Here is a 16,907-nt window from a genome sequence, read left to right as displayed (position 1 = left end):
ATTTTTCAACAATTGCGCTTTATAAGTATCATTATCCAGATCAAGAGCACCTAATATATATGATTGAAGCTACAAAATCCTGAGTGGTATAGAACAGGTAAACTAAACTAAAACTTAGGGCCTGTTTTACAAAGCTGCACTAGCGGCTGCGCTGCGGTAACGGCCCTGAAGCCCATAGAGATTTAAAGGGCTTCAGGGCCATTGCTGTGTGGCTTCGTAAAACAGGCCCTTAGTTTTATAGAAAAAGTCATCAACCAAGAGGAGCTCGACATAATATATAAACTTGACAAGGAAAAGTAGACTGAAATAGTTAATTTCCAAAATGTTTAGCAAACAAAAGAGTTTTCAGAACTTTCCGGAATAAAGCAAAAGAACCTAAACTTTTTAATGTAAGCGGTAAAGCATTCCAGAATTCGGTTAATTTAAAAGCAAAAGAATGACTTAAATGTTCTGTTTTTAACCACTGAGAGAGGGAAATGTAAGTTTTAATTTATGAGAACTTCTGGCAAGATGAGATCTATGAACATTCCAGTCTAAAGAAATCAAAGTAGCAAAAATGCCAAAAAGTATCTTAAATGCAATGCAAATGCACTTACCAGTAAATTGATTTCTGAGATACACTGGAAGCCAATGTAATTCCTTGAGCAGAGGGGTTACGTGGTCGAATTTACTCTTACCGAAAATAAGTTTAGCTGCAGTGTTCTCTATTAATTGAAGTCTCTGCAGACTGACCTTTGAAAGACCCAAATACACCGAGTTGCAGTAATCCAACTTTGACAAAATGATTGATTGAACCAATACAGAGAAGTGTTGTTGGTGAAAGAGTGCTCTCACTCTTCTCAGAGGCTGAAAAAACACTGGATCGATTTTTTACTGCATCAAGATTTACAAAGACTAGGGGCTCCTTTTACTAAGGTGTGCTAGTAGTTTTAGCGCGCACTAAATGCTAACGCCTCCATAGAGCTTGCCTTAGTATTTTTCATTTAGCACGTGGTTAGAGTGCGCTAATCTTTAGCGCGCACTAAAAATGCTAGCGCACCTTAGTAAAAGGAGCCCTAGGAGACACTCAATGAAGTTATATTGGTTTCCAATACATTTTCACATTCAATTAGAAAATTGTCCAAAAGGGAATTTGGCACCTTGCTGAATTATTTGGCCAATGTTTGACTTTGTACAAACCATCTAGAGCATTGAGATCTGAGAATCGTTTTGTTACTTGATACTTGTAATAGGGATACAGTATGATATGTGAGGACTATAAAATCTTGTTTCTCCATTGCTGACCCTGACTTATGAAATGCCTTGACAGGTATTTTGAGATTCTGTGGAAATTTGTTGCACTTTAGAAAATTATTGAAAACATATCTCTTTGCACAAGCCTTTTTTTTGATAGCTGTACATTATACTGAGTTATGGAGATTTATCTTTTCTCTTTAATGGATATGATGTGATGTACCCTCACTTTGATTCGTGTTTCTAATTATTTAGTTTTGCTGTCTAGATTCTTGTAGACATGTTATGTGTTTTAAGCTATGTTTGTTTCTTGTGAGCCGCTTTGGTTAAAAGCGGATTATAAATATTTTAAATAAATAAATAAATAAATAAAAAATAAATTACCTCTTCCTATCCTGTCATCCTTTAAGAGTGAAGGGCATCCATTTTTTGTGATGTCACCCAGGTAGTGTTTTGGCCTCAAAGATAGATGATATGGATGGTAAAAATGTTAAGACTCTGCAGCTCGTCAGTAGTTGAAAATAACAGTTACCTCTTCCTGTCATGTCTTTAAGAGGGAGGGGTGTCTGGTTTTGTAATGTCACTATGAGTGGGCTTAATGCCACATTGCTGGCTTCTCGAGATTAGTTCATCTAGGTTGTATTCTGACATAGAAGATGGATAATGTAGGTAGTGAGACTCCACAATGGGTCAGGTGTTGATGTCACAGTGTTGCGCCTTTAAAGGGGGGCGAGTGTTCAGTGCTTGTGATGTTATTGTAGATCAAGTTTCAAGTTTATTATGATATTTGATTAAACGCTTTTCAGATTACAAAGCGTTTTACAAAGGCAATAAAATCACAAATACATTAAAATTAAAAATGACTACTTTAAAAAGTAAAAAACAAACTGGGGTGACATGCCACATGAAACGGTAGGAAAGAAAGAAAAAATACAATTTTAAAATAAAATAACCAAAATGGGGTAGTACATTAGGAAGGTGAGGGGAAAAAATTTAGAACAGAAGAGAAGTTTCTCATGACTAGCTTGCCTATTGACCTCATTGTTTTTTCACCTGTCATTAATTGTAAACAGAATAGCGTCTATTTTGTCTTCCCTTTCTTTGTTACAGACAACACACTTTAATCAAACCTTTGTAATATAAGTTTCTTTAGCATAGTTTCACGTGCAATGCTTATAAACTGTAACATTGAACTGGTTTTCTATGAAGTACACATAATTTCTTCATATATGTATTTTAGGTCTTGCATTTGCACATGGAGAAAACTGGAAAGCGATGAGAAGGTTTACTCTAGCAACCTTACGAGATTTTGGAATGGGAAAAAGAACCATAGAAGATAAAATTCTAGAGGAATGTGGTTTCCTAATCCATCATTTTGAATCATTCAATGGCAAGTATCTTAATAATTTGTTACATAGTTATACTGTTGTAATGAGTGGTGATCTAGAAGATTACAATAAATCTCTGATAAATCAATAATTTATTTAACACTAAAAATAGAAAACCAGACTTGGACGCTCATAACTTTTAGGACTAAATGGGTCACTGATCCACCCCAGCTAACCTCTCTGATAACAGAGGCAAAGATTTGTTTAGCTCACTACTTCTCATCTATATTTCAAAGTGAATTAAGACATTGAGAGCTATCAAATAGTTATAAATAGTAACATACATTTCAAAAGCATAATATAAATGAAATAAAACCAATATATCAAATAACAATAACCTAACTCAGAAATAGTGAGTCTATCCTATAATATTTGTTTTAGTTTTTAACATATTTTAACAAATTGTAACCTGTTAACTGTATATTATGTATGTTAACCTGTAACCTGTACTGAACTCTTTGCGGAGGACAAGATGGAAAATGAATTAAATAAATAAATAATTTGCCCAAATACACAATACACAGCTTGTAACATACAGAGCAGAATTTTAGACAGGACATCCAACTCAGAATATGGGTATCCAAGTCTACATCAGATATGGACATCCTTGTCTCATAGAAACATAGAGCATGACGGCAGAAAAGGGCCAACGGTCCAACAAGTCTGCCCACTCAAGAACCCTCTCTCCCTCGAGAATCCATCTATTAAGCTTCCCTCCCTCCCTTGAGAATTCATCTATTAAGCATTCCTCTTGAGCGACCCCACCAGTCTGTCCCATCGTCCTTTGAAGTCGAGCGTGTTTCATGTATTTTTGAACAGGATCTGCTGGCATATAGATTGATCTTAAATACTGAGAAATGAATGCCCAAGTTCTGGCTACTTCTAGCATGAACATCCATTTTACAAACTGAAATGTCCAATGTGTGTGTAGGCAAAACAAAGGACATGGACATCTGTTTAGAAGCAAAAGAATGTCCATATTATAAAATGGCACTCAGAGTTACCAGTTCAATTAAAAAAAATTATTTATAATAAGACACCATACAGTATATACAATAAGTATTCAGATATCTTAATAATACATATCTTAATAATACATATACATGGTATCAAAAATAGTAACCAAACACTCGGAGTTACCAAATTAACTGCTTGTTGAATGGTAAAGTATCACCCATCAGAAAAAGCTCTACTGTCTCTCTCTGGTCTTACATATGCTTCCTTCCCTGTTCTCTCACACTCTCTCTTACTATGTCTCTGTCACTCTCTCTCTTCTCACATACACACTCTCTATTTCACCCCCTGCTCACCAGCTCTCAGCAAAAGTCCATGATATGATGAACATCACATCATATGTAGAACAGTTCTCTGATTGGACAGGCTGGGCACACAGGAGCAAATTCTATAAACAGCGTCCTGATTGAAGGCAGCAGTAGGCGTCCTACCCGTCTAACCAGCCAATCAGGACACATGTTTTTCTAAAAATCACCCCAAGGATGGTTACCTACATTGTAAGCATTTTTGCGAGCCTAGGGAGGCACGTAGGACTGCCTAAGCTCGCCCAAGGCTAGGCATGGGTGTGGCCTTAGGCGAGCTTAGGCGGCCCTAGGCGTCTCCCTAGTGCTGCGATAAGCACTTGAAATGTAGGCCAACAAAATGCTAGTCTACATTTCAAATAGATGCCCAGTCCCTCCTGCCGGAATCCCACCCCCACCCTCCTAAATAAATGATGTTACAGTAGTCCAATGTACTCAATATTAAAGATTGAACCAACAGTCTAAAGGATGAAAAGTCAAAGTATGGTTTTAATATATGTAATTTCCAAAGAGTGTAGTAGCATTTTTTAAATCAGGATGTCGATATGAGCTTCAAAGGTTAAAGCTTGATCGAATGTAACGCCTCAAATTTTTATTGTGGGATTGATCGAATAGTTCATCTCCATTTATCAGAATGGAGGTTTCTGTGATTTTATTAGATGGACTTGTAAGAAATACATTTGTTTTTTCTGAATTCAATTTGAGTTTGAAATTTTTGGTCCATTTTTCAATGAGATTGAATATAGATGTTATTTAAGCCTTTGTCTCTAATGATAATATGATGAAAGGAACAACGATTGTGATATCATCTGCGTAAATATGTTTGTAAGTTCAGTTTGGATAGTTCTTTTCCCAGAGAGGCCATATAGATGTTAAAGAGAGAGGGGGATAGTAGTAATCCCTGTGGAACACCATAGGTGTTAGTCTACTTTTTGGAATACACTTCCTTACTGAATACTTGATAAGTGCGGTTTTATAGGAAGCCTTCAAACCAGTTCAGAACTTGACCAGCAATTCCTATGGTGTCTAGGCATTCAAGCAAGATGTCGTGATTGACCAAATCAAATGTATTGCTCAGATCGAATTGTAAAATTAGTGCATTCTTTCCTACACTGAATAGTTGGTAGTACTTCTCTGAAGAAAATAATTAGGCTTCTAAAATTTTCTTCTCCAACTGACCCTATTCAGACTCCTCTTATTTTTCATTTTCTAGATCCACTTCTAGAGCCATTATTATTAATGTTTAATAACAGTCTTCTGCTGCTGACTTTCCACAAGATTGGAAGAAAGCAATAGTTACTCCTTCGTTAAATAATCAAAAGTCTGATCCTGACATTGTAGCTAATTATAGACCAAATCTCTAATTTGCCATTTTTTCAAAAATTGTTGGAAAAAGTAGTTGCTATTCAATTATCAGATTTTTTTTAAATTCTTTATTCATTTTTTTAATCTTACAAGTGTACAAATAATAAAACATTTAAAATTAAATACATCACTTGAATTTCTTTCTAGTATAACATGAAATAAATAAATTTATTCCCTTCCCACCCACCCTTTCCTTTAGCATTCAATCAAAAATATACAAAAATAAATATTCTTTACTATTGATTAAACCTATAGTAAACTTTAATTCACCCTCCTCCCCCCATTTGCAAATATACTTTCAATAGAAAATGGTGTCTACTCATTACAGTAAATCGTCAATGGCCCCCAGATCTTTTTAAATTTATTATAATACCCTTTTTGAATAGCAATTATGCTTTCCATTTTATAAATGTGACATAACGAATTCCACCACGAATTTAATCTACTGCAGTTTTTCCAATTACTTGTGATTTTTTTTAACAAATACTAACATACTTCATCCCTGTCAGACAGGTTTTCATCTGAATCATTCTACAGAACACACACTTTTAGATCTTTTAAATCATTTAAGGCAAATTTTAGACGCTGTTCTTTTTTTTCCCTTGACATGTCCGTCCGCTGCTTTCGATTTGGTGGATCACAACCTTTCAATGGTTTTATTCATATTTGTCTAACCATATGTATACGGTTCACTACTTTTTCTAGCTCTCACTCTCTATTCTGGTGTACCACAAGGCTCTGTTTTGGGGCCTATACTTTTCAATATTTTTTTTGCTCCTCATTCCCTTCTTCTTCAATTTTGAGGGTTTACATTCTTTATCTTTGCACATGATATACAACTTATTCTTCAACTCGATTCTCATTTGCCACTTAGTTATTCATCTATTTCAGCTAAGTTAGACAAAATTGCAGACTGGCTTAAGCATAATAAATTGAAAGTAAATTCCCCAAAACTGCAGAAATGCCTTTTTCCTCAAGGATTCCACCTTCAAAATCTTTAAATTTTAGTATGAAAGGTGTTCCTCTAACATTTTCTACTACAACTAAAATCTTAGGTGTTGTAAACAATGATACTTAACCATTTTTCATTCTCATATTTAAAGGTGGTCTTTTCCTCTTTTTTACCCTTCATCAGATTCGATCTATTTATTCATTTCTTCAATCAGATTCTCTTCGTACTCTTATACATTCCTTATTATTATTTATTTATTTTGATTTCTATCCCATTGTCCCCAAAGAGCTCAGAAATGCCGGCAGCAATGGCCCTCTGAGCATGCCGCTGGTAAGATGTTGGCTTCCTAGAGGGAGCATGGGTTTTGCTCCGCCCCCTTCCCCGACTCCCCCTTGTACCTTTCAATGTCATCTCCAATGTTGGAGGAATCGGCCGCCTCTCATTGGGTGTGTCGGGAGAGAGGGGGCGGAGCTACCCAAAAGCAGCAAAATTCAAAAGCTGAACACTTGGGAGCATCGGCCCTTTTCTCCATACTCCCAGCATTCAGATTGCTGCATGTGAAGGCCCAATCTGACTTCTTGCCAGCGCCGCTGGTCTTGGGGGAGTCGAGTGACCCTGCACTGCCACATCGACCCACCTCAACTTCTTCCTGGCACCGTCTGTCTCAGCACATCGAGTGGCTCTGTACCGGCATCATGTCAGATTCTTCATTGGAAGATCTCCAACTTACCCCTGCATCTCTAGATCGGTGATCCTGCTGTCTCTCCTCCTTCAGCAGGACTCTAGTTAAGCAGCTGCTCTTCATGAAGACATCCTTCTAACACAGCTTTCCTCTTCTGAAGCCTTGTGCATAACAAAAGAGCAGTACAACCCTTGGAGTAGATGGCTAAGATCCCGAGATGCACAGCCACACTCTCTTCTGCATCAGGAATTGTTGCAACAGCCCATGGGCACTGAGGAGCACCATGTCAAGAAAAAACAAGGTATCTAGTCAACATCAGACTGCAAAGGAAGATGCTTCAGCATTACCACAAGATGATGCCTTGCCTCAGCGATCATCTATATGACCAAGATGGCAGCAGAAAGGTACATTGATTTTGTGGATCTTCCATTGCCTAGGTCTTTCCTGCGCACCCACACATGCTCACCTTCTACATCCTTACAGGTCCAAGATGAACGTGTGACTTTACCATCCAATATACCATCAACCTCTGCGGAAGAGCGGTCAACAAGCAACACGCAGATTTACCAAATACAGACCCAGTTGGAGATGGGAGACAAGGTGACAGAAGTGGAAAGGTATGGTACGACTGCCCACGGAGCTGACCCTCAGTCAGGTCAGGACACTACTCCATCTACAAAGGGCTCAACCTGAGAGAGAAAATCCCATGGCCAGCGCTACTATAGATCAGAGATTCACCAAGACACAGATGTCGATTACCCCCCTCAACCTCTGCCCTAGCTACAAGAACCATCATATCCTCATGTCATTCCACAGATCAACTGAATCCAGCAGTAGGTCAACCCGCAGCAGGTCCAGATCGTGGAATAAGTGGTGTAAGCGCAAGGGCCCCTCAGAATGCTGTCGTGACAGATCGCGGAATAAGCAGCATAGATCTTGATCCAACTCAGTGCTTCGGAGTATCCCACCGCAGTAGACAGGGTCGCCAGGCAATCAGCCAAAAGAGGGAAGTCTTGGATCGCCCTCCCACAGCTACATAGCACTTGGAAAACGACAAACATCCTGGTCCTGCAGCACAGAGTCAGACATGAGAGCCATGCATCAGGGCATCGCAGACATAGGGGGCAAAACTGTTGGCAAGAGTCTACATCCCATGCAAGCTTCAATCATGATCCACATCAGAGGTCTCACGGATCATCCCCATCCCAGGATCTTCGGAGATCTCCACTTTCAAGGCATCACTGTGCACTACAACATACACTCCAACCTTTGGAAAATGTTGAAACTTCAGCCTACATTAGCTGTCAGTGCCCTCATGCCTCCCGAGACCGGGATCCACAGTATGTTGCATCCAAAGCGAACCTTGGCAGTCGAGACTGTGACCATTCACACATCACACTTCCTGACCCCACAGGGCAACACAACAGCAAAGGTGGTACCTCAGAGGTCAACTGCCGCCTTCCAGATAACTGGACCAGGCTTCCCGGGACCCAGCCAGTGACAACCGAGCCCTCGACAAAAAAGAAAGGTGATCCTTCAATTTCAAAGAAAAGGGTAAGAAAAAGCACAGGCGGTCATCTTCTTCCTCCTCCTCTTCTTGGCAAAGTTAAAGAGGTATGGGGAAAGGGAAAGGACGAGAAGAGGGCAGGGGGTGTCACCACCACGAGTACCTCCTACCCTTGCTACACCACTGCAGTAATGTACTGTTCAGTATTGCAGTACCATGGTAAGCAATCTCTCATCAACCAATGCATACATGTATTTTGTCACTCAGACATATGATATGCTTCTTTCTCTTTGGAACTGTACCCACAGGTGCTTGTACCTCATTTTCTTGATGTTTGGTTGCCATTTTCTTTGGAGCTGAACCCGCAGATGTTTGTAACTCATTCTCTTGTCTGTAACTCACTCTTATACCTGTAACTCACTCTCTTGATACTTGGTGACCATTTTTGGAAACAAAGCCAAAACCATGAAGTGAAAGTGAAAGGAAACAAATCCCTTGGAAACAAAGATCTTTTCTAAGGTCGGAGGTCCACAAATATGCGAATAAACTGCATAAATGGTGAATAGCAGTCATAGTGCATGCAACCATGGATAAGCAAAATCGTGAATTGGGAACACGCAAATAAGAAGAACAGATTGTATACCAAGTGAGATTGTGGTTCCCTACTATACTAATTATGAAAGTAAATGGGAAAAGAAAATTTCATGACTCTGAGCAAGAGCAAAATCCCTGGACCATGCAAGGGAAGGCCATAAGGAACCAACCATGCGATAATAAAGGAACATATATGTATATGAAGAAATACATGTACATGATAAGATTACTAGTAATTTTAATGGGTGGGTCCACTTCTACCAGGAGTAACTACAGATGCACAAATGTGGGAAAAGTGCACATTACTTACTGTGTTCTGTAAGTTTCATACGTAAGTGGCAACCCTTTTGATGCTGCCCCATGCCAAGGCATATTATGTGGAGCCCAGCAGCAAAAAGAAGAAAAAAGTCTCCTTGGCCATGAGGTGCAACAATATACCCAAAGCTATCCCCACAATCATCTCCCCACCCCAACAGTACCCCCTACAAAAAAAATCATGCCTTCTGATCAGCACCTATGCCCCAGACATTTACCTCAAAGATTGCCTTGAAGTTCACCCCCATGATAATCCCCCTGCCCCCAACATCATTCTCTACCCTAGTAGCTGCCAGGGTTCAAAATGGCAGCTATAACCCCTGGCTGTAATCTCATGGGTGATCTTGAGAGGGTAGTATATGAGGGATTGGGTGTTCATTGGGGGCATGATTGCAAGCTTATGTTTGAGTGAGCTCTGACCAGTGTTATGTGGCCCTTTGGAAGGATATCCTGTTATGGTGTCCGGGTACTCCTTTGGGTAGCCCTGGGTCTTTGCCCAATCCCGGGGCTTCAGCGTCCGGCTGACAGGATAGCTATATGCCTGTGTAGATGGGTATATGTGGTTCGTTGATTGAGGAGTGTTTGTTGAGACTAGGATGGTGGTTGTATGACGGTGCGTGACTGAATGGGGGGGTTCTATTAATATTATGAATTGCAGTAGGATTGTGGATGGTTTATGGATTCACTGGATCTTCTGGTTGTTTTCTTTTGCACTGCTTGTTGTTCAGCATTGTTGTTGTTTGTACTGCTACTGCTTATACGATCCATGTTGCAATTGTTAATAAAGAGACATATAAAAAAAGGAATAGGTAGCAACCATTAACACAATTTCTTTTAACATTTGGGCAGCAGCAATGCCTCTTGACTGTCAATAATATTGCTGCACTTAATAGCACCTCTTGGAATAGCATTAAGTATAGCTACACTATACTTCATGACAATCATGACAGCTATTGTGTGGTAACATATCCCTTGCTATTAAGGGAGCTAGATATATTTTCTTTGAGTCTGTACAATTGACAAGATTTATCTTAGAAAATGAGGTGAGATCTGTAAGAACCCTGGTCAATATTCAGGAATAAAAGCTCTAAGTTAGTAAGTTGGGATTAATTCAGGTTCCCGTCCTTTTTCCTAATGAATATTTGAAGTAAATTATCTTCAATTTTGTTGAAACTCCTTCTTCAGCTATTATGGACTAATTTAACAGTTGAAACAATGTTGTTTTATTTTTCCTAAAATTACTTCCAATATAAATTGATTTGTGGTGAATACTGTTTATTTAAAAAATGATTGTATTATCATACCAAAATGAAAATTCAATAAAGAATAAATACTAAAAAACAAACAAACCACATATCCCTTGCTAGCGTCATTGCCAGCCATATCCAATCTCTCCCCAGATTTATTTATTTATTCACAATTTGATACACTGCAACAACTGACTAGCAGAAAGAACTACGCGGTTCATAGGCTAATAAAATAATATTAATACATAGAAAGAAACTCCTTTTGCATGATAGAAAAGATCCTACCTTCAATAAACACTTAACGCAGGATTTTTACCACATGGTAATTGTTAGCATGGGATGAGTTACCTTGCATTAGTATCCCCAGTAATTGCGTAACACACTTCACTAAACATGCCCTTAAATATATTATTTGCCCATCTTCTCAACCTTAGCACTAATATTCCCAGAGTAAAATCTTTAATAAATTGAATTAGTGTGTGTGTTAAGTATCTTTTCCTTTCTAATAATAGCTTAATGAGCTCCAGATATTTATAATGTAGATAATTAGATTATTCGTTATTTGCATATTCTGCCTCTCTAAATTTTTGTTCATAAGAACATAAGTAGTGCCTCCGCTGGATCAGACCAGAGGTCCATCGTGTCCAGCAGTTCGCACATGCGATGGCCCAACAGGTCCAGGACCTGGACTGTAATCCTCTATCTATACCCCTCTATCCCCTTTTCCAGCAGGAAATTGTCCAATCCTTTCTTGAACCCCAGTACCGTTCACATTGATCTCAAACTGTAGATCTTTGTGTCTGCCATTCAACTGAGCAGCATAGTGATATAAAGTAAGGCATCCCCTTATCTTCATGATTCATATACAGAGGTCCTTTAACGAACGTGTGTCAAGCAGTTCATGCATAAATTAGCACATACTGTTAGTGCATGGCCATGATAGCCAGTACTGCACCAGCATATCAGTTTACCTTAATTTATGTGCTATCTACATGGGGTGGGAAATGGGTGGAGAATGGGTGTGGGCTGCACAATCTGCCACTTTGTGTTGCTCTACAAAATCTACGCCTGATCTTTAAATGTTTTTCAGGCAATCCATTTGAGACCACAATGATCATGAATGCTTCTGTTGCAAATATTATTGTATCCATTTTACTTGGACACCGTTATGACTACCAAGATCCAATGTTCTTGAGACTTGTGAGCCTCATCAATGAAAACAATATACTCTCAGGATCGCCGATGTTTGAGGTAATGCATATTTAGTGTATAAGTTTTATTGTAGATATTATAGGCCAATTTGCAAAGGTCCAGGTGTTTTCAGTCAGAGAAGGCCTCCTTTAAAATTACCAATAAGCAGTTGTAGGTGAAAAGTGTGCACACATCCGATAGTACACACAAGACTGAGCCAGTTGAGTTAAATGCTGGAATTTCATCTTGAAATCCCAGCATGGACTCTACCTCAAACACTTTGCAATTGCAAAATATACAGGCTAAGAAATCCCTGTAGTACCATTTAGCCTCTATACTTTTAAAGGGAAATTTCAAGGGGAGCTTTTCTATGAAAATTCACTTGTAGGGCATTGGTAACTAAGGGGCTCATTTTCAAAACAGAAAGGCGTCCAAAAAGTGGTATAAAGTGGTACTTGGACGTTTTTCTCACCAAAACGTCCATCACCATTTTCAAAACCGACTTTCTAGATGTTTTACTAGGCTTTTGATCTGCAGTGCATCTAAATCTCAAGGGAGCATGTTGGAGGCCTGTTATGGGCTTAACACTTTGCTGTTTTGCAGTGATAATCAAATTTTGTACAAAATGTCCAGATCAAATTTAGATGTTTGGGGTTAGTCCTGTTTTAAAAATGAATAATTGCCAAAATGTGCCCAAACTGATCAGATGATCACTGGAGGGATTAAGGCATAGTCTCCCCACACTTCTCCAGTGGTCACAGACCCCCCTCCCCGCCTCACAAATGTTAAAGAAACAGTACATTCCAGTCTGTATTACAGCTTCAGATGGCCACACAAGAGACATTTCAACAGAATAGGGGATACAGCAGTGAAAGTCACTTTAAAAAGGCCTAAGTATGGATCTCACCATAACCTACTTATATTATCTGGTGAACCCTCCACAATGCACCCAAAACCTACTCGTTTTACACCACTTGGGGTTTTGTAAACTCAATCATATCCCCTCAGCTGTCTCTTTTCCAAGTTGAAGAACCTTAACCTTTACCTTTCTTCATGAGAAGAGTTCCATCCCTTTATCATTTTGGTCACTCTTCTTTGAGCCTTATCTAATTCAGCAATATGGCAACCAGAGTTGAATACAAAAGGCGAGGTCACATCATAGAGCAATATAGAGGCATTAAATATTATTAGACTTATTTATCATCCCTTTTCTAATAATTCCTAGTACCCTGTTTGCTTTCTTGGCTGCTGCAACTCACTTGGCATATGATTTCAACATACTGTCTACAATGATACCTAGGGGAGAGTATGGCACAGTGTTTAGAGCTACAGCCTCAGCACCCAGAGATTGTGGGTTCAAACCCACGCTGTTCCTTGTGACCCTGGACAAGTCACTTAATGCCCCCCATTGCCCCAGGTATATTAGATAGACTGTAAACCCACCAGGACAGACAGGAAAAAATGCTTGAGTACTTGAATAAATTCCCTTGGGAGAACAGTATAGAAAATTGAATAAATAAATCTTTTTCTTGGGTGCTAACTCCCAAATTAGAGCTAGATTCACTAACCCCCGATTCCGTGTCTGATCCTTATTCACACCTGAAGGTTAGGCCTCTCTGACGTCATTAAGCCTGAACCATTGTCTGCAAGAAATCATTCCAGCCTGAACCATGCAAGAAGAGAAAGAAGAAAACATCTTTGCTGTTTATGATGCCTGATGCATTATGGGTATGTACCAGAACTGTATTCTAGTCAAGGACATCCAGTTATTCCTACATACTCAGCCTGTGTGAATCTTGGGGGAGGCACTGCTCCTGTGCTGTTCTTATCTAACGAAGGTGCCTCTATTTCACAGCCGGTGCAAGACTCTATACAGAAAGGCTATTCATCTAAGTCCTGTTTCTGGATTGGTCCGGAGAGGTCATCTAAGAACATAAGAATTGCCACTGCTGAGTCAGACCAGTGGTCCATCATGCCCAGCAGTCCGCTCACGCGGCGGCCCTCTGGTCTAAGACCAGCACCCTAACTGAGACTAGCCCTACCAGCGCATGTTCTTGTTCAGCAGAAACTTATCTAACCTTGTCTTGAATCCTAGGAGGGTGTTTTCCCCTATAACAGCCTCTGGAAGGGCGTTCCAGCTTTCTACCACTCTCTCAGTGAAGAAGAACTTCCTTACGTTTGTACGGAATCTATCCCCTTTCAACTTTAGAGAGAGTGCCCTCTTGTTCTCCCTACCTTGGAGAGGGTGAACAACCTGTCCTTATCTACTAAGTCTATCCCCTTCAGTACCTTGAATGTTTCAATCATGTCCCCTCTCAATCTCCTCTGTTCGAGAGAGAAGAGGCCCAGTTTCTCTAATCTTTCGCTGTACGGCAGCTTCTCCAGACCCTTAACTATCTTAGTCACTCTTCTCTGGACCCTTTCGAGTAGTACCGTGTCCTTCTTCAGGTACGGCAACCAGTGCTGGACGCAGTACTCCAGGTGAGGGCATACCATGGCCCGGTACAGCGGCATGATATCCTTCTCTAATCTGTTCGTGATCCCTTTTCTTTATCATTCCTAGCATTCTGTTTGCCCTTTTTGCTGCCACCACACATTGTGTGGACGGCTTTATCGACTTGACAATCAGAACTCCCAAGTCCTTTTCCTGGGAGGTCTCTCCAAGTACCGCCCCAGACATCCTGTATTCGTGCATGAGATTTTTGTTACCGACATACATCACTTTACACTTATCCACGTTGAACCTCATCTGCAATGTCGATGCCCATTCCTCGAGCTTGATTATGTCGCATTGCAGATCTTCGCAATCCCCCTGCATCTTTACTACTCTGAATAACTTCGTATCATCCACAAATTTAATCACCTCGCTCGTCGTACCTATGTCCAGATCATTTATAAAGATGTTAAAGAGCACGGGTCCAAGCACCGAGCCCTGCGGCACCCCACTGGTGATGCTCTTCCAGTCCGAGAATTGTCCATTTACCCCATTCTCTGTTTCCTATGCACCAGCCAGTTTTTAATCCACGTGAGTATTTTACCCTCAATTCCATGGCTTGCAATTTTCCGAAGTAGTCGTTCATGCGGAACCTTGTCGAACGCCTTCTGAAAATACAGATATACAATGTCGACTTGATCGCCCTTTTCTGTCTGTTTACTCCCTCAAAGATGTGCAGCAAGTTCGTCAAACACGATCTGCCTTTGCTAAAACCGTGCTGTCTGGTCCTCATCAGCCCGTTTCCATCAAGGTGATCAATGATGCTGTCCTTTATCAGTGACTCTACCATCTTTCCTGGTACAGAGGTCAGACTCACCGGTCTGTAGTTCCCCGGATCTCCCCTCGAACCTTTCTTGAAGATCGGTGTAACATTCGCAACCTTCCAGTTTTCCGGAATCTTTCCCGATTTGATCGACAGATTGGCTATTAGTTGAAGCAGTTCAGCTATGGTCCCTTTCAGTTCCTTGATGACCCTCAGATGGATGCCATCCAGTCCAGGGGATTTATCACTCTTAAGCCTATCAATCTGCCTACATACCTCCTCTAGACTAGACTGATCGTCAATCCTGTCAGCTTTCCGTCTTCGTTTCCAGCATATTGCCTGATGGGTTCAGGTATGCTGTGTACATCTTCTTCGGTAAATACAGATGCAAAAAATGTGTTCAGTTTGTCAGCGATTGCTTTGTCCTCCTTTAGTGCTCCCTTTATTCCATGGTCATCCAAAGGTCCCACCACTTCCTTTGCAGGTCGTTTCCCCTTAATATATCGAAAGAACGGCTTGAAGTTCTTCGCCTCCTTGGCTATTTTTTCCTGGTAATCTCTTTTGGTTCCTTTTACCGCCTTATGGCACCTGCGTTGATGTTGTTTATGCTTGTTCCAGTTTTCATCCGTTTTTTACCTTTTCCATTCCTTAAATTAAGTTTTCTTGTCTCTGATCGCTTACTTCACCTCTACAGTGAGCCACGCCGGTTCTTTGTTCTTTTTCCTCTTGGATCCCTTGTTGATACGCGGTATATATATATTTTGCGCCTCGGTGACTGTGTCCTTAAAAAGGGACCAAGCTTGCTCTAGCATTTTTACAGTGCTTATCCTCTTCTTAATCTTCTTCCCTACCATGAGTCTCATCCCTTCGTAATTCCCTTTTCGGAAGTTCAGTGCCGTGGCTGTCATTTTGGACCGATGTTTCTCCCCTGTGTCCAGATGAAAGTGAATCATATTGTGATCACTGCTTCCCAGCATCCCTTCTACTTCTACATCTTGTGCTGGTCCTCGCAGGCCATTTAGAATTAAGTCCAGAATTGCATTTCCTCTAGTATTTTCCTTGACAAGTTGTTCCAGGAAGCAATTGCCTACAGCATCCAAGAACTTGGTCTCTCTAATGCAGCCGGAGATGCCTAGGTTCTAGTCTATTCCCGGATAGTTGAAGTCACCCATGATAACTGTGTTGCCTCCCTTGCAGTTGCGTTTAATCTCGTCTGTCATTTCTCCATCAATTTCTTAGGACTGACCTGGGGGTCGGTAGTAGATGCCGATCTTCGTTTCCAGGCCATTTGTTCCTGGAATTTTGACCAGGACGTCCTTGTACGTGGTGAGCATGTTGTCAGGGAAGCAGCTGCCTTAGGAGAGGAGAGAGAAGTTGCGCGCAGCATGCTCATTCATGATGGCCAGTTTAGATGGGAGCTGGGAGAGCGCTGACGGACGGCAGAGGCATCGCAGAAGCAGGAGGGCAGCCACATGGGGACCCCGAGGAAGGAAGGCAACACTTTGGAATCGCTGTGCAGCACCCGCAGGCAAGTTCTCACCCCTGGGCCACCATTGCAAACTTCGGTTGTGGAACGAATCTTCTGAGTTTGCATTAAAGCCTATGGGGATCTTTGTTTTGAAAAACGAGCATTTTGGATTACGAGCATGACCCTGGAACGGATTATGCTCGTAAACCAAGGTACCACTGTATATACAAATAATTTGTTTATTTACTGCTGGCTTATGAATTATATTTTTAAATTTCTAATAAAATTCTTCATATAGCCTTGGTCTCTATTCTTAGTATAAACTGGCAAAATAACGAACCTTGGGTAAGGAGATTATGGTTTTCCCTAGCATCTGACTAAGACAGACACGT

At 40.5% G+C, this 16,907-nt stretch overlaps 1 protein-coding gene across 1 annotated transcript in view; it reads left to right on the top strand.

Annotated features, from left to right (window-relative positions):
- LOC117356548 (cytochrome P450 2K6-like) overlaps nt 1–16,907 on the top strand; it is a 76,243-nt gene that overhangs the window by 8,596 nt on the left and 50,740 nt on the right. The window contains exons 3-4 of the mRNA XM_033935897.1: nt 2,474–2,623; nt 11,690–11,850. Coding sequence (XP_033791788.1) covers nt 2,474–2,623; nt 11,690–11,850 — 311 coding nt within the window. The remainder of the gene's footprint in view (nt 1–2,473; nt 2,624–11,689; nt 11,851–16,907) is intronic.

The sequence above is a fragment of the Geotrypetes seraphini genome, chromosome 3, assembly GCF_902459505.1.
Source record: "Geotrypetes seraphini chromosome 3, aGeoSer1.1, whole genome shotgun sequence".
Classification (NCBI taxonomy): Eukaryota; Metazoa; Chordata; class Amphibia; order Gymnophiona; family Dermophiidae; genus Geotrypetes; species Geotrypetes seraphini.
This window is presented reverse-complemented; position numbering and strand designations above follow the sequence as displayed.